Below are 26698 nucleotides of genomic sequence, written 5' to 3' on the forward strand. Positions count from 1 at the left end.
CCAGGAGGATGACACAACTTCGCTGGACTCTGATTGGGAGCCGAAGGATTGAATTCCAACCGCTCGGAAGAACTTGACTGATCGTGTCCCTACAATTCAGGAAGCTGCTCAGATCGCTGGGGAGAGCAAGCCATGCCACTCCGGAGAGTGAAACTGCGTCTACCTGATGCTGCCACGTGTACCACGAGCAGCTTGACTTCTCCGAGCAGGATCTGATCTTGCATGTGCCAGAGCTGAGGGCACCTGTGCCAGTACCGGACTGGCCATAGAGGGCCTTTCCCCGGGAGGCAGGAAAGGTGGGGGCCGGTTTTGTTACTGGGGTCCAGTTTTGCAGCGGTGCCTCAATATTGACCCCACCACTAACAAAAGCAGCAGTGCTTCACACTTGAAGGCCACCTCCCCCAAACCCCACCCCACCAAACACCCCCACCAGGCGCTGGTCTGACAAAACTGCCAGGGCTGCTTTAGGTTCCCAGTCCGGCCCTGCCCGTTGTAACACTAAACACTTCTGTGCTGCAAGAGCGAGCAAGACTTGAGCTAGAAAGTGTAAGCCCTGGGGCAGTATTTCCCAAACTTGGGTCCCCGAATCCCCAGGGGTCTGTGACACATTCCCAGGGGGTCCGTAGGCAGCAGTTTTAAAAACACAGCAAAGTTTCTTATATAATTAGCAGCTTTCGAGCAACAATAAAAGTGTCAAGATAATGCCAGTGATTAATGTACCTGCTGGAAAGAGATGCGTTTTTTGTCCAGTGGCAGCTTGGACTTAACTAATGTAGCAAAGAGGGTTAATATTCCTACTGCAAAGAACGTGTAACCTGCATTTTAAAAATCTGTATTTTATGTGCAAAGGTGTGTGGGTTACTGCTTTTGTCACAGTGATTCCTTTGTTACTGTGCACTTCGTGAGTGACAATCGTAATCTAGCAGAGGGACCTAGAATCTGTCATCAAAGAGCTGCTTGCAAACTGCATGGTACCAGTTAGTAACTCTTGTCTTTTCGCAGTCATTCATTATCCTGATGCTGCTAAAAAGGTTTATTTGGGAGGAAATACATTTTTAATGTTAAAGTCAGTGCTAGCCATTATGTTATGTTCTGAATCCTGAGTTTGTGCTTTTCCAGACCAAGCACTCTTTAAAAATGCCTACCAGTATGAATGACATGTCAATTCTACACCTTGTAGTGCCCTTTACCTTACGTAACATTTTCTATACACTGATTTACATGTATGATTCATTGTCTCTATATGTGTGTGATGTAAAGTGCTCTGACATCCTACAATGGTATGACAGATGCTATAAAACAAATGAAATACATGTGACAGAGGGGCTATGGAGCGATGAAAGGTACTGTTGAAGGGTGATAATAAGGGAATCATTAAAGAACCCCAACAAAGATTGTCGCATCCTGGTGCATAGTAAGGTCTTCATTTACTATTCTTTAAAAGCTAGTACAATTCAATATATAATGAAAATGAGTTGTAGAATGCACCATTGTTTCCTAAATATTTTGAGGGTGAGAGCCTCCCAAACCCCCGTTGTAGTGGTCAGGCTCACTCACTGCACTTGGGTGCACCTTGAAGGGACTTTTCTGAAAACATTTGCCTGGGCTGCTTTGGTTTTCCAGTCTGGCCCTGGCAGGAGCAAGAGCTTCTTATTGCGAAATAAAACCAACAATTTAAAAGTTAGTCATGGACATGCAGCACCAACCTTCCCAATAATTATTTTCCTTTTTTGCAAATTCCTTCAATATAAAATACTAAGGGCCAGATGTATGACCCGTTTTTATATGCGCAAATGGGTTTGCGAACCCGTTTGCGCATGCAAAAGCCTTTTGGGCCATGTACATAGCCTACTTTGCGAGTCGCATTTTTTTTGCGACTTGCTAAATAGGTTTTGCAACTCGCTATTTGGAAGGGGCATTCCCTTCCAATTAGCAAGTCTCAAAACCATGTACAAATGTTTTGCAACCGCAATTGCGGTCGCAAAACACTCACAATTACCACCTACTTCAAGTAGATGGTAATGCATTCACAAATGGCAAGGGACCTCTTCCCCTTTATTTGAAAGCAGTCTCAGACATGGTGGTCTGCTGAGCCCAGCAGGCCACCATCCCTGGGACGGCTGGCATTCCCAATGGGCTCGCCAATTGCGAGAGGCTCATTAATATTAATGAGCCTCGCAATTTGTGACCCCATTGGGAATCTCAAACAGTGTTAAACACACTGTTGTACATTTCATTTACCGACTCGGAATATGCGCACTGCAATGTGTCGCCAATTGCGAGGCACTAAATGAAATGGTCGTACATCTGGCCCCAAAATCCTTAGTAATTTGAGTATCTGTTTTGTGTGCACACGGGTGGTTTTTTAAAATTATTGTTTTAATATTTGAAATTTAAATCATACAAATAGCTTAGGGGTCCCCGGCTTCCAGTGGTGACACAATGGGGGTCCTCAGGAGTCAAAAGTTTGGGAACCACTGCCCTGGGGGATTCTCTGCTTAAGGTGCTGTGGCACCATAGAAATGTTTGATTAAAATGCTGAATAGCTAAAAGGACATCTTGAGTACAGCCTAATAGTGTGCATTCCCTGATAGCGGCTACCAGTGATTGGGGAATAAGCCTGAACATGTTATACGGAGGTGGGTGGGACAGGCTTTTGCCTGACAACTACTCGAGCCCCGACCTCAAGGATTATGTTGTTGTATTTGAAGGTTGCATTTCTTTGCATGTGTTGAGTTAAAAATAAAATAGTACTTTTTCTTATAAAAGCAAGTATTTGGCTGGACACTGATTTATTGTACGTACTGTTTGCACTTTGAGTTATGAGTCGTGTTTACTGACCTGCATCAACATCCCCCCAGGGAGCCTTGACTGCTCGACTACAGTTATCACTGAGAGTCAAGTACAGAACGGGTACTTGGCCCAGTTGAGCAGGATCCATAGTAGGTCAGGCCCCGGGACATCAGGAGCCAAAGTCCTCAACCACTATGGTTGGGTCCAGTAACCCCTGCATTCCAGTGGCCCTCTGAAAAGGGTTCTGATATGCTTTGAGCATCCTGTGAGGAAAAAGAAAGCAAAAGTAAGAAAACAAGCTGCATACCTGCCAACTTGAACAAGCTCACCATGGGACGTGGGTGGGGTGCACTCAAATGGGGGGGGGGGGCTAATGCCGAGAAGTACTTAAGAGGAACTTTTGAACCCCACCCCACCCCCAAACCCCCTCTTGCCGGAAACAAGTCTGGGCAAGAAAACTTGTTGAGGCTAGTGCAGATGTCCTGGGGTGTTTTCACACCCCTTAATGGACGTCGGCAGTTCAAGGTTTAGGAAAACCACTATTTACAGTGATTTTCAGCTAGTTTTCCCTACCACTGTGAGATATCGGCTCCTCACCGGGAGACCGTGTGATGGGAGTCGATATTGTGTGTCACACAGTGGCAGGCACTGTGTAAGTTGGCAAATATACACTGCAACGTCCTTCTAGGCAGCCTGAAACAACAGAATCCACTGTGCAGGACTTCTCAAAATCACATTAGCCCGGTAATGCTAGGCTTACTTGCTACAGAGATCCGCTAGCTCAATACCTTAGTTTGGCGCCGCTCGAGTCCACTTGTGCAGGAACTCTAAAATCTTGCAGTTGCTCTGCTGAGCAGGACGTCGGCCCCAAACACATAGGGGTGTATTAAGAAATAATACGTTTAAACTTACCTGATTGCTTGGAGACGCTGATCAACACAAAAAAGAAAAAAACGGAATATAAGAGGGCCAACTTCCTTTTTAGGTCTCGCCTGGCGTTGCAGCGCAAAGCTGGGCGAGAGACATTGTAAGAGAGTAGATTTGAGAAGGGGACTTGAAGTCCCGCACCTCATTTTCATTGGTTGACGTCACCGTTTATGCTAAACGGTGGCCTGCCATTGAAAATTAGGTATTTTTGTTGACGCTCTTTCGCCTTTTTGGCCGGCCGATCCGGACTGGGTTGTCTGCTTTGCTGCTGTCACAAAGCAATTTCTTATCTTTATGGGGGCCATATTGTTTTCACTCAGCCTCGTCTTTATTTTTGCATGGCGCTTTCACTTAAAGTGAAAGCGGGATGCAGATATAAACGCGCAGCTGAGTGAAAACAGATGGCCCCCTGCCTTCCCGCAATGGCGAGCGCTGGTTCTCTTCACCTCCTGTCCTCATCTATCTTGCACGCTCTCTTTCTCCCCAGCCTCTTAGCTCTTCCTCCCGCATGCCATCCTTTTCTCCTGCTGCTATCTGTTTCCCCTTCACTTGCCCTCTTTCTCGTGAGGTCCCTGCTTCTCGCTCCCTCTCTCCCACCATCCTCGGTTTCCCTTTCACATGTCCTAGCCTTTCATGCTTCCGCTCGATTTGTATTTTGGTTTCCCTTTCACATGTCCTAGCCTTTCATGCTTCCGCTCAATTTGTATTCTCCCTCTATCATTCTTTGCCCCCTTACTGCGCGCATTGTCTTGATTGTTCTCTCTCTTTTGTTTATCATTTCAATATTTTCAGTAGCGTTGACGTCACTTGACACCCTCTTATGAGCGCTTCCAAATAAGAGGGTGGAGTCGATTCGGACGTATAGTTTCCGGATAGAGATGTTGGGCATAAGAGTCATAAAGGATGCATGGATCTTAGAACACGCCCCCCCCCCCCCCCAACCACGGATAGTAACTTTACTTAGCGATATGGAGAGCACTGGATATAAAGCGACCCATGAGGTTTTTACCTATTGTCTCTGGTGAATCCTAGTTGTGCAAGTGTGCGCAGATGTGTGCGGAGGTGTGCGCTGGAGAGTGCAAGTATGTCCACTTGTGCACAGATGCATGCTATCACGTGTATGCAGGAGAGTCTGTGCTGGTGCGTGCAGCTGTGTGCGGGAGGGTGCAAGATTGTGCACCAGTGCATGGCTTCAAGTAGACACATACATGTAGGTGTGTGTTTATGCTGCCATGAGTGCAGCAGGGAAGCAAAGCCTATTTGGCTAAAAGTGTTTGGCATGTGTCCCAGCCCGGGCTGCTGCCGCTCCCAGGACAGGCTCAACATTTTTGCCGATGTGTCCAGGGCTGCGTCTGAGCAAAGTGACACGTAAAGCTATGTGCACTTCTTGTGTTTTTCCTTTTTTTTAAAGCATAGTTTTTTAAGTTACAACGCAGCTCTCCGGTCTCCACCTAGAGGAGAGGGGGAGGGGGCATTGGCCCTCCGGCCTTGTGTTCGATGGCACCCCTTGCATTCTCGTAGCCCCTACTCTGTTTCCGCACCATCCCCGGAACCTACCCGTTGTAAATTAATTTAATGCGCTGTCATTAAATAAACATTTGATCACTACATTAGAGGCTGGGTTGTTGCAATGGCCAGTGGAACAAACAGGCATGGGGGTGTATCTACATTCAGCATCTATGTAAAACATGTTTCCTTAGCTGATGTTTTACGACATAAGGCCTGATGTACGGAGTAATTTCCTTTATAACGGGGAAGGGCGGACGTGGCACGGAGTGACAGGCAGCGAATCGCCCCTCTTTATGGGCGATGGGTCAGTCTGACGGGAAACGCTACATGGAATGGGTTGGTACTGGAGCCTGGGTGGAGGGGGTGAATCTGGGAAGCACCCGTGGTAGACCGATCCCTGTGCAGGCCCCAGATAGGTGTATCTGGACCCCTGTGCACCTTATTAGAACCATGTGACCTACTGTCTATCTCTCCCCCTTCCTTCTAGAAGTCCTCATCTTCCCTGAGCCCCTTCACCCTTGCGCCCCTTTTTGCTCTATGAGCTCATTCTTTCCCTCCACTTTTTCCTCCTATCAATCAATCAATCAATCATATCATTTGTAAAGCGCACTACTCACCCGTGAGGGTCTCAAGGCGCTGGGGTGGGGAATGCTGCTACTGCTCGAAAAGCCAGGTTTCGAGGAGTTTTCTGAAGTTCAGCAGGTCTTGGGTCTGCCGTAGGTGGATGGGGAGGGTGTTCCAGGACTTGGCAGCGAGGTGGGAGAATGATCTGCCGCCGGAGGTCGCTCTTCGGAAGCGGGGGACTGTGGCGAGGGCGAGGTCAGCGGAGCCGAGCTGGCGGGTGGGGGTGTAGAAGCTGAGTCGTCTGTTGAGGTACGTTGGTCCGGTGTTGTGGCGTGCCTTGTGTGCGTGGGTCAGGAGCTTGAAGGTTATCCTCTTGTTGACCGGGAGCTAGTGCAGGTTTCTCAGGTGGGGTGTGATGTGGCTGCGGCGAGGGATGTTGAGGATCAGGCGTGCAGAGGCGTTCTGGATGCGTTGGAGCCGTCTCAGGAGTTTGGCTGAGGCTCCTGCATAGAGGGCGTTTCCGTAGTCCAACCAGCTGCTGACGAGGGCCTGGGTGACCGTTCTTCTCGTTTCAGTGGGGATCCACTTGTAAATCCTGCAGAGCATGCGGAGGGTGTTGAAGCAGGAGGAGGAGACGGCGTTGACCTGTTTAGTCATGGAGAGGGTGGAGTCGAGGATGACCCCTATGTTGCGTGCATGGTTGGTGGGTGTGGGGGCAGTTCCCAGTGTGATCGGCCACCTGGAGTCATCCCAGCCTGAAGGGGTGGATCCGAGGATGAGGACCTCCGTCTTGTCCAAGTTCAGCTTCAGTCGACTGTTCCTCATCCATTCAGCGACGACCTTCATTCCTTCGTGAAGGTTGGTTTTGGCGGTCCTTGGTGAGGGAGAGGATCAGCTGGGTGTCATCGGCGTAGGAGATGATGTTGAGGTTGTGCCGGCGAGCGACGTGGGCGAGCGGTGCCATGTAGATGTTAAACAGAGTTGGGCTGAGGGATGAGCCCTGGGGTACGCCGCAGATGATCTCGGTGGCTTCGGAGCGGAAGGGGGGAAGGCGGAAGCTCTGTGTTCTGCCGGAGAGTAAGGAGGTGGTCTAGTCCAGGGCCTTCTCTTGGATCCCGGCTTTGTGGAGGCGTGTTCGTAGTGTGTGGTGGCAGACCATGTCAAAGGCGGCTGACAGGTCCAGGAGGATGAGGGCCGCCGTTTCTCCGTTGTCCGGCAGGGACATGATGTTATCAGTGGCGGCGATGAGGGCAGCCTCGGTGCTGTGGTTGCTGCGGAACCCGGACTGGGAAGGGTCCAGGATGTTGTTCTCCTCGAGGTAGCGGGTCAGTTGTTCATTGACGGTCTTCTCGATGACCTTTGCGGGGAACAGGAGCAGGGTGATGGGCTGGAAGTTCTTGAGGTCCTTGGGGTCCGCCTTGGGTTTCTTGAGTAAGGCGTTGATCTTGGCGTGCTTCCAGCTCTCCGGGAAGGTTGCTGTCTCGAAGGAGGTGTTAATGACTTTCCGGAGATGGGGTGCGATGGCTGTACTGGCTATGTTGAAGATGTGGTGTGGGCATGGGTCTGACGGAGATCTGGAGTGGATGGTGTTCATGGTCCTGATGGTGTCGTTGTCGTTGATGTTGGTCTAGGGGAGCAGGCAGTTGGTGCGGATGGTGGTCGTGGGGGCGGAGGTCTCAGTGGTTGTCAGGGTGGTCGTGGATGTCTGCGATCTTGCGGTGGAAGAAAGTGGCCAGCAAGTCGCACAGGTCCTGCGAGGGTGGGACGTCGTTGGTGCTAGAGCTGGGGTTGGAGAGTTCCTTCACGATGTTGAAGAGCTCTTTGCTGTTGTGAGCGTTGTTGTCTAGGCGATCTTTGAAGGAGGTCCTTTTGGCGGATCTGATGAGATGATGGTGTCTGCGGGTGGCGTTCTTGTGGGCTGCGTGGCAGTCCAGTGTTCATTCGCGGAGCCAGATCTTCTCCAGCTTTCGGCAGGTTTGCTTGGAGGCCCGGAGGTCTTCAGTGAACCAGCTGGCTTTCTTGTTGGTATGACTGTTGGAGGGTTTCTTGATCGGGGCGAGGGTGTTGGCGCAGTCGTTGATCCACTGTCTGAGGTTCCAGGCGGCGGTGTCGGCGGGTGGGCTCTGGGCGAGGGTGGTGGTTAGCTGGTCTTCGGTGACTTTGCTCCAGCAGCTGCGAGGCATCTGTTGGGTGCGGTGGTGCGTGGTGGGTTTCTTGAAGGTGAAGTGGATGCAGCGATGGTCGGTCCACTGGAGTTCGGTGGTGTGGTTGAAGGAGACGTGGGGGCTTGCGGAGAAGATGGGGTCAAGCGTGTGACCAGCGGAGTGGGTGGGTGTTTTGACGAGTTGTCTGAGTCCGAGGTTGGCTAGGTTGTCGATCAGGGTGGTGGAGTTGGTGTCCTTGTTGTTCGTGAGGTGGAAGTTCAGGTCCCCTAGGAGGATGTAGTCCGTGGAGGCGAGGGCGTGTGTGCTGACAAAGTCGGCGATGGAGTCGCTGTACTGTGGTCGGGGTCCGGGGGGGTCTGTAGATGAGGGTTCTTCTGAGGGTGGTGTTGGGGTCGGTGTGGATCTGGAAGTGCAGGTGTTTGGCGGTGCTGAGTTTGACGTCGGTATTGGTCGAGACTCTGATAGTGTTCCTGTGGACGATGGCGATTCCTCCTCCTGCTCCGTTGGTGCGATCCCTGCGGGTGATCTTGTAGCCTTTACGGGACAGCTATGGCTATGTCGGGTGCCGAGGCGGGGTTCAGCCAGGTCTCCGTCAGGAAGGCGACGTCTGGGGAGGTTGAGTCGAGTAGGTCCCAGATTTCAACGGTGTTTTTGCGGGCGGAGCGGGTGTTGAGAAGGATACATCTGAGGTGGTTGGGTTCTTTCCTTGTCGGCAGCATGGTGGGGCAGATGCTTGTGAAGCTGCAGTTCTGGCAGGTGAAAGCTCCGTGGGTGTGCTTCAGGGCGGCCACGAAGTAGGTGTGTGATCATCAGGTGTTGAGTGTGTGGAGGGTTCTGGCATCGTAGTGGTGTCGGGCGGCGTGGCGTTCGCGGGGTCCAGGGGTCCTGGCGCTGGGCGCTTCGGCACGCCAACGGTGCGCTCGCTGTGCGGCCTCTATATGAGGGGATGTGGGAAGGAGGGGCAGCTGGGAGGCGGCGAATGGGATGGCAGGGGGGCGGGCCGCAGGAACGCAGCGGCGGGAAAAAAGGGCAGGGCCGCGGGAGAACTGGGCACAGGAAGGAAAAAAAGTTTAGGCAAGAAAACAAGTACAGCCACAGAGGAATAAAAACAAGTCTGGGCAAGAAAGCAAGTACAGGCACAGAGGAATAAAAACAAGTCTGGGCAAGAAAGCAAGTACAGGCACAGAGGAATAAAAACAAGTCTGGGCAAGAAAGCAAGTAGAGGCACAGAGGAATAAAAACAAGTCTGGGCAAGAAAGCAAGTACAGGCACAGAGGAATACAAACAAGTCTGGGCAAGAATGCAAGTACAGGCACAGAGGAATAAAAACAAGTCTGGGCAAGAAAACAAGTACAGGCACAGACGAATAAAAACAAGTCTGGGCAAGAAAGCAAGTACAGGCACAGAGGAATAAAAACAAGTCTGGGCAAGAAAGCAAGTTAGGCATAGGGGAAAAATACAAGATTAGGCAAAAACAATGCAGGCAGAGGCGTGCAGCAGCGTGGGGAGTGACCTGCCTGTGAGCAGGGTCAGAGGTCGCCCTACACGGAGTTCCTCGCGCCTCCTTGGAGCCCATCAGCTGGTCCCCCCCCCCCATCTCCTCGCCTTTTGATGCCCCTTTGCTTCTTCAAGACCCCGGCACCTGCTTGCATTACTCTCGCCCCCCCCCCCTCCCTCTGGAAGATGGATGTGTAGTTGTTGTTTCTTTCATCAAGTTTTCAGTCCTTGTTTGAGACACTCCGCCCGGCCCCTCCCTCTGTGCCAGTGCCAGCTGCCGTCATTCGTACTTGGCAGACTACACAAAAGCTTTCACCCCACACCTGCTCCACAACCCGCTTCTCGTCGTTTCCCACTTTTTACAACTGAACCCTCTTTAAAACTCACAAATTGTCGAGACATGTTCATGCTACCCACTCAGGTATTTTGTATTTACTATCAATACCTCTGTAGCGCCTACACCCTCAGGCGCCCAAGCACTGACTCAGCTTCTTCTAGTATTGTGAAGGATGTGGCGTAATGGTCAGAGTCGCCCACTTTGAGACTAGGAAACCAGGCTCGAGTCTCGACGTAGGTACAAAATCCTGTGATTCTGGGCTAATAATTTAATCTCCACATGCGCTACATAAAAAAACGGCAAAATAGGAGTTTTGGGTGTTTCTGGCCCATCCAGGCGATCGGTGTCGTAGTCGCTCTGCTTTATTGCTCATGAAAGATGCCTTTTTGGGTTTCTGTGGAACTGTGGAAGATTTGCTTTGATCCACTGAAATGAGTGAGATGTCCACATTTTGTGCCAGATTACGATACTTTCCAACCCCCTTTGCTTGGATGGTATAATCTGCTGGGTCTGACTCCTCAGTTGGCACTGTCAGTACTCGCCCCCTCTTTACAGTTGGTTTGATCTGAGCTGGACCTGATGTCGAACCTCGTAGGGTGGAGTGTAGGAGCAGGATGAGCGTCACCGTTCAGTCATAGATTTTGTTGTTGAAGGCCATGGCGAACGTATGGAGGTTTGACAAGGTAGAGATCCCAAAGAGCGCCCTAAGGTGCAGGATCTCACCTCCACCTCAGGGTGAGCCCAGCGAGGCTGAAAAAAGTGTCACATGCTTGGGTGGTTGGGGGGTGGCTGCCATATCTTGTGAGTGTGGAGGGTAAAAGGTTAGATGTTAAAACATAGTAGAATTGCCATATATTTTCCATTATTAGCGTGAATTTGCTGTTTATGTAACAGTGTGTTTCTTGTTGAAGTTGGATGTTTTAAGATGTTTTCTGAGGACAGGTGATGTCTGGCCTCATGATTAGTTGGGTCCGGGTTGCTTTAAGGAAGCATTGCCAGCAGTTCGGGCTGAACTCTTTGTTGTGCGGTCAATGTGGATCTGAAAATGGTTACTTTTCTTATGTGGTGGCACAGATGAGCTGAAAATAGGGAAATGGAATGTGAGAACCACCCGCCTCGAGGGTCCCCCCTCCGCTCCCGAAGGCGACAGTCCGCAATGTTACTTGTTATCTCCAGTCATCCTGTCTGTGGCTCTGTCCATTTCCTCGGACATCTGTCTTTTTATCGCTCCGTACTGCCCCCTTCTTTCTCACCTATTGGTTGGTCTAATCACTGGAGGTTTCCTAATGCCCCCCATCATATGCTATTCACGCTGTCCCATTTCCTCAAAGCGATCTGAGAAATATAAGAATAACATCTTATTTGAATGCATTCAATGTGCTAATATTATGAGAATATCAATTCAATTTAGAACCGCGGTGAAACTATAGAATTGTTGCAAACTGTTTAAGATGTGATTGTCAGATATTCCTTTTTATGACTGGCACGTGCTGATGAGCTTTGCGGGGGTCAACAGGGGGTAAAAGACATTGTCATTTACAACACTATTACTTGCTTCACAAAGGGTAAAAATAAATAAAAACAATAAAATTTTCAATGCCAATAGCTCAAAACAATGTCATTGTGATACCTATTGCATTGTAATGCTTGTTATAATCAATTGCAGGAAGAGGAAGTCGGCCATATTGGCGCGATGGGAAGATCAGTATGTACAATGTATTTTGACTTTGGCAGGTTCTGTCCACATGTGCTAAGCTCACTGGTAATGACTGGGGTGAAGAAGACGGATGAGGAGATAATTCAAGCATTCGATCCATCCCTTTTTTTGTGTTCTGTATGGTCAAGCACCTACCCTGGATCTAGGGTGACCAACCGTCCGTAAATTTCACGGACCGTCCGTAATTGGGACCTCACGTCCATTGTCCGTGAGGATCCCTTTTACGGACGCCTTTTATCCGTAATTTTGGCCTTTGAATCTCAACTCCCTGATGGGGCCGCCTCGCACTCCTCTGAGAGCAAGAGCAGCCCCATCCCGCCCATTGTCATTCTGAATGCCACATACAGAATGACAATGGGCCAGTGTGGTGTGAAAAGCATGTGGTGGGCCTCCTCCAGCCTCGGGCATCCTATCAGAAGGAAGCAATGTAGGAAAACTCCCATGCTGCAACGAGAGAATCCAGTTCCTCAAAATAAGCAGGTGAAAGAACTTAAAAAAAGGGTTATAGTTCTTTCACAGCCTCATCATTTTAGAACTGATGCATTTTCAATATTATTTTGAAGGAAGCAATTGTTTCTGCTTTTTTATTTTATGAAACTAACAACAATTGACAAGGCCAGTAGTCCTGGCTTGTTGTTGGTATGATTTATTGTATATATCTGGGTGCAATAACAGACCTAACAGAAAACCAGCCGGGCAGCACAGTATGCTAAGCACAGAGTTTTAGCAGGTTTTTTAAGCTACGCCCTTAATTACATCGAACACCCCCTTTGGAGAGACCCCACAGTTTTGTGATCCCACGTAAAGCCCTGGAAACAACACCATGCCACAGTCATCTCACGTCCTGGCACTGTGCATCATGCATGACTCATGATTTCCAAGGTTTCAGATTGACTATGTGTAGTGTACCTCCCTTTGCTTTAGGAACTACAGCGAGGGGTGAGTTCCTGATGGGTCTCTTCTGTCTGCAACTCTGCAGACGAAGGCTCAGCTCATAATTAATGTGAAAAGGTGGGTGAGAGAGTAAGTGAAGGGATGGGTGGATGGTTGGATAGATTAGTGAAAGGGTAAATGGATGAATGAAATAGTGAATGGATGGATGATGGCGAAATAATGGGTGGATGGATGAGTGAAATGATGGATGGATGGATTGATGAATTGATAAGTGAAAGGGTAAATGGATGGACAGATGTGTGAAAGGGTGGATGAGTCCGTGAAGGGGAGGGTGCATGGGCAAAGGTTGGATAAATGAGTGAAGGAGTGAAAGGGTGGATGGATGAGAGAAAAGATGGATGAATGATTGAAATGATGGATGAGTGTTAGGGTCAATGGACGGATTCATGAGTGGATGAGTAGATGGATGGATGGTTGGGTGGATGGAAGGAAGGGTGGATGGGTAAGTGAAACAGTTGATGTAGAGAGAAAGGGAGGATGGATGTGTGGATGACTGAAAGGGTGAATGTGTGGAAGGGTGAGTTACTGGGTGGATGGATGAGTATGTGAAAGAGTGGCTGGATGGGTGAAAGGGTAATGACTGGATGGATGAGTGAAAGGATTGATGGGTGGAAGAGTGGATGGATGAGTGTGCGGATAGATAGGGTGAAAGGGTGGATGGATGGATGGATGGATAATGGATGGATGAGTGGATGGAGGGATGGATGAGTGAAATGTCTATTAACTTACTTACATACTGTTGCGCAACCTCCTTTGATGTGTCTGTAAATCTTACCTTTTGTCCAGAAGTTTTGTCCTGAATTTTGACCTCCTGTCCTGAATTTTTGTCCTAATTTTTACACTCACCATCCTGAATTTGCAACCAGGCCAGTTGGTCACCCTACCTGGATCTGGTCAACTTAAAAACGTACAGCCGCACAAGCAAAGGGTCCTGAAAAATGATAGGGGAATTTGGTCACTCTTACACACTTAGACATAACGAATGCACAGGATGAAAACTGGTGCCTATGCATTCAAAAAGAATACATTAAACCTACAAAGATCCAAATAAGCGCTCTAGTAGTTATCCTTATGTAATACGGTAACTCTCAAATATCCTAGAAATGTAACAGATAAAAAGAAACCCTTAAAACGTGAAAGTAATGGATATAGATCATTACATTTGTTTTGGTCAACGCATCTATTTACTTCGTTCGCAAACTCTACGTGTAGCGTGGCACATTACTGGTTGACCGTCGACGTCGCGCGTGCGTAGTAACAGGATGGTAATAACGAGGGGCAGGCTGACAGCCCAGCGCAATCGTGACGAGAAAATCTTACAGCGCGTGCGCGTCCAGGCTGTCAGAGAGACGCACGCGCGGTGACAAGAGTTCGGTGTTCCCGGTTAGAGAAGGGGTGGGCACTGTCAGTGGTGCGCATGCGCGGTGTCATTCGTTGCCTTCCTGCAGAGATGGAGCTGTCTGCGGTTGGGGAGCGGGTGTTCGCCGCTGAGTCCATCATCAAACGGCGCGTGCGCAAGGTGAACCTTCCGTCTCTCCTAACCGGGAACAGAATAGGTCAATCCCTGCGGGGGGATTTTGAAGGCGTCGTAGAGCCTGCAGAGAGGGGTGTTTTGGGGGTGGTGGGCTGATCTGTGTTGGGGAGAATACAGTGCCTGTCTTCTTGGAGGGGCCAGTGTAGGGTTAGGGGGCATAGCAGCGAAGGGCGTTAGGAGGTTAAGGGAAAGGGACAGCACGGGGGAAGACATGGTGCTGGATATGGGAGTGGGGTCCGTGCAGAGCCAGAGTAAAGACATCCAAGGAATGTACGGTGCAGGGCCTGGTGGATGGGCTGCTGTGCAAGCATAGCTGATTGGAGACCCTATGTTCTATGTGACACGCTCAGCCAGTTAGCCAATCTAGGTCTTTTAGAAAACAGGCCTTTCAGTTTTGGAATTTGTGGTTGTGAGCCATTAGCAGGGAGAGTCGTGCCAAGCATGTGGCTTGGGTGTAAGAGTCTGTGCATAAGCTAATCACTAAAAGTGTTTGGTGTGTAAATCGTGAAACGAACATTTTGTAAACTATGATAGAGTCTCTTCAAAATAAAATAAAAACGGTATTTATTTAAAATGCAGAAGTGTTTTACCTTAGTATATCAGATTATGATACTGCACTGAGAGGCATTTTATTAAGTGATCGTTTTTTAACATGAGTTTAGAAACAGTCTTACCCCTCTCATGTCTATGCCATTAGTTCATAGCGAGGCTCCCCACTAGCTATCCACTCGAAAGACTAAGTCTTCCTGGAGGACCTCAACTTCCTCCTGGAGGACCCATCTGACCCCCAACACCGCCAACCGCCTGGAGAACCTCAGACTCTCCCAGCTATTAACCGACCCCCACACACTGCTGGACACACACTGTACCCCATTTTCTCTGCCAGCAACCAAATTACCTTGAGCCACCCCAGCAAAATCACCTGGCCCGATCACTCTGTAGTACACTTCTTCACCTCCTCCACCGCCAAGCCCCTGACCAACCTTTCGAGCACCTCCACAGGAGCTGGAGCAAGGCATCAGAGGACCCCTGGACACACACCCTCAGCGCATCACTAACTCCCCTCTCCCTTCCACAACCCTGATGAAGGGGCCAAAAACTTTAATTGCTGGATCACCAATTGTGCCATAAAAGTTTCCCCCTTCAAGCCCCATGGACCCCGCAAATCCCCCCACTGAGCCAATTGGTTCACAGACGAACTTGCCAACCCCAAACAAAACTGGGAAGGACCTGACGTGCCAATAAGACCACCTCCAACAGGGAAATCTCAAAAGAGCACTACATAAATACCACTCCCAACTAAAGAGGGTCAAGAAAGACTCCCTCAACAACCGCCTAAAAGCCAGCACCAATCACATCAAGGAACTCTTTGGCATTGCCAGGGAGTTTACCAACCCAATGTCAACAGAGAACGCCATCACCCCTTCCCAGGACCTCTGCGACTCCCTCGCACAGTTCTTCCATACAAAATTTCAACAATATATGAATACTTCGATCCCCAACCTCCCCTTGATACCTCAGCATCAGAGCCCTCATGGACAAGGGCGAAACTGCTGTCCTCGTCCTCCTTGACCTCTCCTCAGCCTTCAACACCGTATTGCTCTACACCCTTTTCCAAGGCCACCAGCATATGGTCATCCAAGGAAATGCCCTCCAATGCATCGCCTCCTCGCTCACTGGCAGAACCCAAAGCATCCACCTTCAACCCTAATTCTCAGCTCCAAAGGACATCCTCTGAGGTGTCCCCAAGGTTCCTCTCTTAGCACCACCCTCTTCAAAACCTACACCTCTCCCAGCCACCCTGGCTTAATCTCGTAACATGAACATCATATCCTACACGGATGACATCCAACTCATCCTGTCTCTTTCTTACAAATTTATCAACATAAAAGCTAGCTTCCACAGGTGCACAACCAGCACCGGCAGTTGGATGCATAGCAAAAGCCTTAAACAGATAAAACCCAGGTATTCCTCTTTGGGAGTACTGCCTCCCCCTGGGTCCTCACATGGTGGCCCCACCAAACTAGGCCCCCACCCATGCCCACTGAACACACAAAAAATCTAGACATTCTTCTCGACAGCAATCTATGCATGAAAAAACAAGTGAATGCCCTCTCCTCATCATGTTTCCACATCCTCTGCATGCTGAAGAAAACCTTCAATGGTTCCCCCACAGACACCAGAAGCGCCATCACCCAGTCACTCACCCACCGTCAGGACTACGGCAAGGCCCTCTATGTAGTGATCAACACCCAATTCCAAAACAGGCTCCAGACAATACAGAACATGCCCGCCAGGCTCACCGTTGACCTCCCAAGACGTACCCACATGACCCCCCACCTCACTGCACTGGCTCCCCATCAGCAAACGCTACCATTTCAAATTCCTCACCCACACTTACAAAGCCGTCCACAATGTGGGCCCAGCCTACCTCAACCAGAGAGTGAACTTCCACCAGCCCATCAGACAGATTCGCTCCTCCTCACTTCGCCTCGCCCACTCCCCTCGAATCATCTGAAGCGGCGGCCGATCTTCTCCTACTTTTCCCCCAAACTCTGGAACAACCTCCCCCTATGTCTTTAATCAACACCAACATTACCGGAGTTCAGAAAGAGACTCAAAACCTGGCTCTTCAACAAGTAGCTCGGAGCAGCAGAACATGCCCCCACCCAGTGCCTGGAGACCCTCACAGGTGATAAGTACCGCTCCAAAAGTCAGTTACCGTACATGTGGCCTGAATTCTTAATACAGATGGAGCAACATTCTATTCTATTATATCTAACACTATGTCTCTTTTTTTTTTACAATGCACATCTTGAACTTACATGTTTGGAGATTCTTTCATGTTTGATAATAAAGAAAAAGGGGGCTTGGCAAAATAAAATATTTGCCTAGGATCACACAGTTTGGTAATGCTGAAAAGCTGGAACTGATCCCACATTTTCTGGTATATTTGAGCAATTATAGCACTATTTGGGTATCACATTCTCTTTTTACTATTTTGCATTAAGGTTAATGCATTTTCTTTAATTCCTGGTGCATGAGGTTAAAGCGTGGGTGGCAGGCAGAAGACACCTGAAAGCACACTCATTATGGGTCTCGAGGATCTAACAGAACCTTTAGCTGAGCCAGAGCCACACCTCATGATTTCAGTGCTTAGCCCACTTGTAGCTAAAAACAAAACTTCAAATGCCACTGTACAACATATTCTTGAGGATATAATCTGGACATTAGTCGAAGCAAACTAAAAACTAATTTGGAACAGGGATCGGAGTTCTTAAACTATTTTGAGTTTAGAAGTAGAGGCAAAAACCTAGGAAATTAGTACTACTTAATAAGCAAATTCTACAGATATTTCTCAAATCCACCATCAACAACCCATGTTCACTACTGACCTAAAACTGGTCTGAATTTTATTTTACGATGGCCAGTTGGCAATCAAATTAACCCTGTTCTCGAAAGTGGTAGGAATTGCGGTTTCGGAGGCCTCTAATGACTGTTACAGGAAGGTATAGAAATAATTCCAGCTAATCTAGTTAACGAAGGGACGAGTTATAAAAAAAAATGTTCTCCTAAATCAAGCAAGCTTTGCACCAGCTCAAGTAAATAATCTAGAAATTATAATTGGATCGAAGTAAACCAATTGGTCGAATTGGTCCAGGGAGAACAAATGGGATGCTATCACCTCAACCACTCAGTGGAAGAAGAGGATTATGAGATGTATATCAATGATTTCATTAGACCAGATCCCTACCTCTTCTGACTGGTCAGGAGTTATAGTGTTCTCAGACAGTTCGTAATTACTCTAGACTTTTGGGAGAATGCTTCTGATTTCTTGTAACATTAATGGTCTAACTTGTTTGCAACAGCAGGTAGAAATGTCTAACCTCTTTAACCGATTTCATTTAGTGTTTGATTAAAATTTGCCTATTACATAATCCTGATGTTCATTAGTTTACAACTCTTAAGCAGAAAAGCAAGAGAAGAAAATCTTTGTTGTCCTGGCAGAGGGAATACTCACATTTATCTCTACCACATTGAATCTTGAAGTTTATAAAATTGGGGAAATGGTTATTAATTTAAAAATGAGCTTTGTGGACAATGTCATACCTTATCACTTTTTAGATCTTATCATACATTTTGAATAGTAGTTGGTGTAGGTAATTGCGTTTTTTGCTGGAGTTAACAAATATTATAGTATCCATAAAGTGCTGGCAATAATAGGGGGCAATCTAAATCCTGTTCTGCTATTGTCCTTACAGAAGCATTAGCACTAATCTCATTGTTACAACACTATTCAAAGATGTTTTTTCATTCTTGGCAAAGAAAGCTTCAATTAGGACAAATATTAAATCAAAATAATATTTTCTGCTTTAACAACCACTCAAAGGGTAAGCATGTGATGCATAAGATCTTTTGGAAGGTTTAATTCATGTACTATAGATTATATCTTTGACTTGATTACTATTTGTCATTTGATTTCCAATTTTAAAGTTTTGGAAACCATAAATTGTCACCACCTCTGATTATTTTGTAACTTTAAACTGTTTATTTGATGTTTAGTCATGTAATTTTAGTGGGATTAAATGTACGAATATCCCCTATCTCCGAACTTGTATTGATATACATTTATTGACCAATAGTAATCTACTCTGCATTATATACCTATTAATGATGCTGAGCTGAAAGGAGTTTTCTCACTTGATTAAATAATATTTAAAAAACATTAAATTGTTACTATTGTATAAACTGGATAACACTGTAAAAATTGATAATCTTGGAATCCGACTACGAGCTTTTTGGTTTGTTATGTACAAGTTCCAGTTGTGATAGAAACTAGAGAAAATTAAGGACTAATACTAGTTTGAAAGTAGTTGTTATTAATTACATTTAAAAGAATGTCTTACTTTAAGGGGTAGTGCATTAAGAATCTAATTAAAATAATTTGCGTGCAGCAGTCAAAAACTGAATAACTGGAAATTACAGATAAGTGAATACTTGTTTTGAGGCAAACCCAATATGTTAAAATTTTGTAATATCAGCACAAACATAAGTCCAGTTTCTTATTTGAATATGTAATCCAGATAATTTCAAACAGACAAATGAACAGTTAGGAGAATGTTCGATAGATCAGGAATTGCTAGCTGTAACAAACTTAGTAAAGTGATCTCCCGAATTAAAACTTCTCCTACGGGGCCTTCTAACGTACCCCCTGCAGTTATAAGTGTGAATCCAGGCTGATTGGGCACCAGTCTTGCACCTACATTTCAAAATATTGCAATAAACTGGAAAATGCCTGCCACTTAGGCAGTGGTATTAGAACGTCCCTACATAAGAAAGGGACCAGAGATGAACCAGTGAACTACTGGTTCATCTCACTTTTGTACTCAATATCCAAGGTTTTTGTAAAAAAATGTTTAGGGGGTGGTGAATTATCGGATAGAAGCCAACAATATAATTGCATTTCAACAGGGTGGCTATTTCAGTGAGTCTAATACTGTGGACCACTGCTTTACTCTGGTCAATTGCATAGAGATATTGAGTAAAGTGGCAGAGAAGTTACACTTGTCTTTTGCTTCCAGCAAGCCTTTGATAAAGTGTTTAGGGAGATGTTGTGGACTAAAGATGTGTGTGTGGGGGGGGGTGGTATATATACATATAATCTGATTTACAAGTTACTTCAAGTAACCATAACTCCCACCTCGCCATGCACACTGTTATCATCAATGATGCCATGTCATGTCATCCGCCAAGCCATAGAACTTGTCATCAGTGATGTAATATGAGTGGTCATAAGTACTGCATGATGAGGGTGTGAATATAGTTTTTCGAAATAACTATAACTTGATCATTTTCAGTATTTTTTATTGTAAAAATTTACTTTTTAAACTAACATTTTCACCTACCTATGATGTCACTTTAACCTTTTCTTTTTTACCAATGAATGATAAAAACAAGCATTTACAATGCAACGGTTTCGCCTCTGGAAAAGTGTGAGCTATTGGCATTGTAAATGACAAAATTTGTATTTATGTGTTGTGTTTGAAAACAGATAAATAAATGGCATTGTCCTTTACATTGCCAATAGCTCTAACTTTTCCAAAGGCGAAACCGTTGCATTGTAAATGCTTGTTCAAAATAGGTTGGTCTTTTTAACCATAAAATTCAGGCATGCCCAATACGGAACTCCTTCAATTTAGGGCTTTGAGACAAACATTGGGAAAGTGAACTAAGTGCTAACTGGATAGAGCTGCAGAATTTGGAAACTGGGAACCAGATTCTAGTCCGAGCATTGGCTCAACAATATTGTAACCCTTGGCATATCACTTCACCCTCATCTCCCCTTACCTTTAAAATATACATTCTAACTTAAGGCATTCATATAGAATGCCTGGTTCTCGTGTATAGCGCTACTGCCTTGGGTCACGTTCATACTGCATAAACTGCAATTATAAATACAAAAAATGAAATACCCCTACCAATAGTCTTGCCACTTGGAAGTTTCCATTTGCGTATAGTTTCCATCTGCCAAGCCGGGGACAGAAACTGCAACACCAAGTTCTAAGACAGAACAACTATAGAGGGCAAAGAGCTAGCTGTTGGAAAAAAGGAGGCCACAGGAATGCATCGCAATTCAACTTTCATTCTGGCAAATGTGTTTGGGGTGGCCCAGTTGGAGACTGGATCCCTCCCTTTGGGAGAAGTTAATCTGTCCTTGAAGTGAAGTGCATGGCTGAAACGTGGTGCGTGGATAGGGCTGGCAGCTGAATTACTGAGTTATTGTTTGGGAAAAGGGGGTTTTCAGAAGGGGTGGCAGCAGGCACAGGTGAAAGCTTCTTGGGTCTAATTGAGCCACCTTCTGTCCATGGCATGTCCGTCCCATCGAAATCGCCTCTCTACAGCAGCAGCGTTACCGGGATGGTGTTTCTCTGTAATTGCTCTTTAACCTTAGCTTTGATCTGAAAGGCCACCACCATCCAATTACCGCTGTGACTTTCGGGCGTCCTAATTCTCTTGTCGCCTGCTCAGCGTGACGTGACTACGGCACACTTTGGCACCTGGGGAGTGCATGCAGAGCCATCAGCAGGGGCTGCAACCTCGAGGCGAGGGACTGTGCTCGGGACCCTACAGACAATACTAGCCCAGCCTTGCCGCACCCTATGCACCCCCTGAGGCTGAAATTAAACCACGCTACTGCGTGCTGCGCAAAATGTCTTCACGTACGCGACGGTTTATTTTGAGGCGCGGCGGCGGGAGTAACTTTAAAAGTACCCTGTGCTGTTGGGAAACGTACTGTCTGCCGAGGGGGCCCCTGGAGCTCGGGGGCACCCCGCAATGCAGGGGCTGCGGCGGCCTTTGTTACGCCCCTGCAACCACGCAGAGCACTGCGGCGGTACCTGAAGCCGCCTCTCGAGCCCCTCTCGCAGTTAGACCTCACATGCCTACCCCTCAGCTTACCGCCTCCTGCTTCCACGCAGAGCACTGCGGCGGTACCTGAAGCCGCCTCTCCTGTCCTCTCGCTGGGCTTCTGAAGGGATGAAAGTCCGGTGCTGGTCCATGCAGCGCGCCGCGGTCACAGGCTGGTTAACAGCCACAATCACTGGTAGTACTTGTAACGCTGACGCTGCCGCGGAAGTTTCAAATTCAGAGGACTTAGTGCGCATGCGTGAAAGGACACGCATGCGCACGAAAAAAGGCAGAGCTCAACTGGTAATGGTGTTAACGCTGCCGCGGGAGCTTCAAAATGAATGAAAAATGACTTAGTACGCATGCGTGAAATGACGCATGCGCACTAGAACTGCAGCACACGGGGAAGATCAAAAATATCTAGATTTAGAAAAGGAGCGTTCTGCGCATGCGTTTACTGATACGCATGCGCACAAACGAGGGGGGAGATCAGCCAGATGGGAAGATTGGAACTACGGTACACCGGGCCGTGCTGTGATTGGCTGACGTCACGGGGGTGTCCCGGGCGGCAGCCAATCACAGCGCGGCCCGGGAATGACGTCACGGGGGTGTCCCGGGCCAGCAGCCAATCGCAGCGCGGCCCGGGACAAAGGGGCGGGGCTTAAAAAAGCACCAGAAACGCCCCCGAATCGCGTTTTCGTGAGAAAGCGCGATTGACAGCCTCTGTCTCCCAATGGCTAGTCTCCCTTTATGGAGCTAGCCAATTGGAAACAGAGGCTGTCCGAACCTCACTACTGAAAACAAAAGATTTCGATCTGGGAGGGGCTTTGCCCCTCGCCAGGTCGAAACCTAAAAAGTATGCTAATATTTTATGACCGTATGTAACAAAGAAAATCTACCACCGCACACGGCCAAAGGCCCTGTGCCTAATACTGCGTGGGTTTTCTGCATATCCTGGCCCCTAGCCAGGCGATGGACCCAACCCCACACTGGTAGCCGCCTCCCCACCATGCACAACCCTCTGCTGTGCATGGTGTGGGGTTGGGCGAGGTCTGACCTGCAGCCAGGTCTTGTGCCCAACCCCCTCGCAAGTTGCCAACTCTGGCCATGTGCTGCTTGAATATTATTATAACAAACAAGAACAAGTTCGCTACCTACTCAGCCAAAGATTAGAAGATTGGAATTCTCATAATCCTTATGGCGAGGAACCGGCAAGGTGTTTAAGGACCCTCACTCACCAACCTATTAGGTGACCTTCTTCATCATTGGGTTCCCACTCTAGTTGCCAAATGCTTCTGGGAGCCAATTTTAAAATTGGCTCAGAAACTCCTCCCACACATAGTGATTTTAATAATGGAGGTCCTGGTCTAAATTTAAAAACCGTGATGGATCTTTTTGATATTTATATTGATTCCAATTACCCTCAATGTGGTTAACATATTTCAGCCATGCAACTGAGTGCCTCTAACGGTCAATATGGCTTTTGTCAGGACCAGAAATCATAATCGCATGCCCGCTATGGCAACGTGAATAAAGGTTTGTACTTACAAACCTTTCATTCATGGAGAAAGTAACCTCTTTTAACATTTTCTGTGAAGAAGAGATCACGAGAAAACCTATATGTTACATAGGTAGACATGCTCTGAGGCTGTGTGCAGCCATTCGAGCAACGCTCCTACCAACCCCATGCAACAACTCCTCATTGTGCTGGAGCTTACATTATCAGTAAATTACATTCCCACTAGTAGTTGCAGGTTTACTTTTTTTGTTGTTTCCAGTTTGAAGTATTAGCCTATAATCCGAGATGACTATGTACAATTTAGACAAATAGCATATGTGTTCATAGGCAGACAAAACACCAGACATACATATAAGAAAAAGGTGCTTCTTACTGTTGTGGGCACCTGCCTGTGAACGGCAGACTGCACTCGGTACCTGGACCTGCATCTGTGAGATCTCACTCGCATGCAAATGTGAATAAACCAAAAAACGATCTCATAATAAGGTAGTTGATCTCTACATGGGATGCTCCAAGGGGGTGGACCCTGTGGTCACACTCTGTAAGCCATGAAACAAAGTGATATTTAATTACCAGTTTAAATGGGATAAATATTCCTGTTAATAAAAATGACCCCCCCCGGTATCTATCCATTTACTTCAGGTGTCTCACCCTCCGATACACCTACTGATCCTCCTCGTCGCCCTGCATATTATTACCCCTGGGTTATAATGCGCTATATAAATCAAATAAATAAATAAATATTGTGTGGTTACGAGGATTTCAACATTAAGTACTCTTGTCAGATTCTCCCACTTCCGAGCGGGGTGTCATGGGGGACGTTCGTTGAGTGGTTCAGTCGGGTTACATGGTTAGTTTACCATACAAATTGTGGAGTTTGCTGCATACCCTGTCCTCTAGCCAGGCGCTGCGCCCAACCCCACACTAGTAGCCATCTTCCCGCCTTGTACAACCTTCGGCTGAGTGTGGGGTTGGGCGAGGGCCTTATATGCAGCCCCAGGTCCTGTGCCCAACCCTCTCGCAAGCAGGCAACCGTGGGCATGTTTGGTGTGAATATTACTCCAGTTTGTTTTATATTTTTATATATATATATATGCTGGATACTTGTTTGTTTGGGAATAATGTCAATGAAACTGGGTCTTGAGCTTACTAAATCTATGCCACCTTTTGACATTGCAATTGCCTTCGTATGTTTTCTTTTGAATATGAACAAATCTTCTGTTCTTCACGAGTGATTTTAATGCTGTGTCAATATTTATATGGACAAATGTCTATAACTTAATTTTAGAAACTAAAAACACTGCAATTATGAATTTCTAACTTCATGAGAATGCTTAGTGTATGGTTTTATGAGCTCTTAGTGGCTGAAAGGATGACATACAGTGTAAGGTCTAGAAAGACTGGCCTTTGTGAACGGGTGACACTCCCCATACAATGGGGGTTTGGGAATCGTAGACCTTTATGGCTACTACTAGAAAGACTACCTTCTATGTGCAGTACATGGCCTGTTGGGCAGTCCGTACACTATACCCAGCTTTGGAGGCACTCTATACAGAGTGCAAGGCCTCCGGGGAAGCTCATTGCGAGCAGTGTAGTTTGATAACCAAATTTTATCAATAACCGTGTACAACATGACCCTCATTAGCACAGTAGGGGCAATACAGAAGTACAGGCATTAAATCCCCACATCTAGTTAATGATTATCCCACCACCTATCCCAGATCTTCTCATGTTTGCTGGGGCAACCCTGCACCTTGTATATAGGTAGTTCCTTCTGGGCACACCAGTCTACCCCCCTCCTCCACTCCGCCGCCAATGGGGCCTCCAGGGATTTCCACTTGCGGGTAGTGTCTCGTTTGGCCACCAGGTTTGGCACCCTGATAAAAGTGTGTTCCATCCTCTGTCCCAACCCACCTCCTCCAACAGTCCCAACAAAGCAAACCTGGGGTTAAGGTCAATCTTGTGGCAGAGAATCGCAAAGAGCTATGGCTAAGGACAAAGGCGCACCAGGCCTGGGAGGCCCATGCCGGGGAAGCCGCTGAGGAGTCATGTACACAAGATGCAAGTAGTTAAGTTGGACCATTCGGAGGGGTGTGATGATAGCCAGTTCTCTGGGGGCCAACCTGGCTTCACACCAGTCGTCATCCTCACCCCAGCCTCTCACCTCCTCTGCAGTCCAGGGACCCGTCTAGAGCCTTAATGATGAGAGACCGGTAAATCCAGGAGATGGTCCCCTTGCCAAACCTCCCCATCAAGAGCTTGGCCTCAAGGGGTTTGAATTTGGGAACTTGTGTATCATTAGTTAATAAGGCGGGATGCAAGTGCTGGTACTGGTGAAATTGCGTGCTGGAGAGGGAATATTGTGCCTGCATTTCCTGAAACGTCTGTACCCCATCACCTCGCCAGACATCACCAAGATGAGTAATACCTATTCTGTCCCACTTCACAAATCGCTGCAACACAGCAGTGTGAAATAACCATATCTCCTGCCACAGTGGTTTAGCCCGGTGTGTCTGCTCTCCCAGCCAAAACATCAAAGTGCTTCCATCCAGTAAACCAGCACCACTCGTGTACAGTCAGGAAGGGCCCGGAGGGATTAGAGTCCTCTAGAGCAAGCCCAGTTGTCATCCTGGCTCAGCAAGGCCAGTGCTCCCCCCGATAATCTGGGTCGTCCCTCCATCCATTGAGCCAGTCATTTATCCTAACTAGTTTGCAGCTAAGTAGCAGCCATACAGGTCTACGATTCCCAAACCCCCATTGTATGGGGAGTGTCACCCGTTCACAAAGGCCACTCGGGAACAACCTCATGCCCAAAGAAAGGTGACTACCCTCAAAGCCAGTGCCTGGAACCACATCTTAGGGATCCGGTGGAGAGAGTTTGAAAAAAGATACAAAAAGTGAAGCAAGATCATAATTTTTAAAAGGGCCACTCTTCCCAGGGCATTCAATGCCAGGCAGCCCCACCGCTGCAAATCTCTGTTCATCCTGGCAACCAGTGAGGTCCGGTTAAGGCTCCTAGCCAAATCACGGGGCGGTAAATATAAACACCTAAATATTTAAAGGACATGTGGCGTATCTGGATAGTTGTATTCCAGGAATAGCTGCTTTATTGACTCCATTGTCCAGAGGCCTCCCTGTACAAACATAGAATTTCCAAACAGTGGGGGTCTGAGGACTGCGAGTTCTTAACACCAAGATATTGTCGGTATATAGTCCTATACGCTCCTCCAGTCCCCCATCTCAGGACCATTGCAGCACCGGAACGTTGCATTGCATTGGATGAGGCGTGCCAAGGGTCCAATCGCCAAGGCAAATAAATGAGGAGAGAGGGGGCAGCCTTGGTGTGTGCCTCTACGAATCGGGAAAGGTGAGAGGGTCCTGTTAAAGCGAACCTGGGTGGTCAGGCTGGCGTATAGGAGGCACACATCTACAAAAGTGTGGTCCGAGCCCTGCCTTCAGTAGGACCGCTACCAAGAAGGACCATTTAATCATGTTGAATGCCTACCTCAGAGATGGTGAGCCTGATAGAAGCCATCTGAACCCATCGGATACTGTGACTTCTGCTCCTGTTTGGAATAAAACCACACTAATCAAGGTGAAACGGGTAGGGCAGGGTAGGATGAGCCCATTAACCAAGACTTTTGCTAACACCTTAACATCAGCATTGATAAGAGAGAGGCCTGTACGAGGAACACCTGTCCAATGGCAGGCCTGATTTAGGGATCACAACATTAGTTGCTGTGTCGAACTTCAGGGGAAGCGACGCCCGTGTCGC

General features: G+C 47.5%; 1 protein-coding gene and 1 long non-coding RNA gene across 2 annotated transcripts in view; one reads left to right on the top strand and one right to left on the bottom strand.

Moving 5' to 3' along the window:
- Positions 1-26698, bottom strand: part of LOC144824486 (uncharacterized) — a 365120-nt gene that overhangs the window by 25493 nt on the left and 312929 nt on the right. The gene's annotated exons all lie outside the window — the stretch shown is intronic.
- CBX6 (chromobox 6) overlaps positions 13874-26698 on the top strand; it is a 79725-nt gene continuing 66900 nt past the window's right edge. Inside the window, exon 1 of the mRNA XM_078683518.1 lies at positions 13874-13982. Coding sequence (XP_078539644.1) covers positions 13881-13982 — 102 coding nt within the window. The 5' untranslated portion in view covers positions 13874-13880. The remainder of the gene's footprint in view (positions 13983-26698) is intronic.

This window comes from Lissotriton helveticus, chromosome 1_1, assembly GCF_964261635.1.
Source record: "Lissotriton helveticus chromosome 1_1, aLisHel1.1, whole genome shotgun sequence".
NCBI lineage: Eukaryota > Metazoa > Chordata > Amphibia > Caudata > Salamandridae > Lissotriton > Lissotriton helveticus.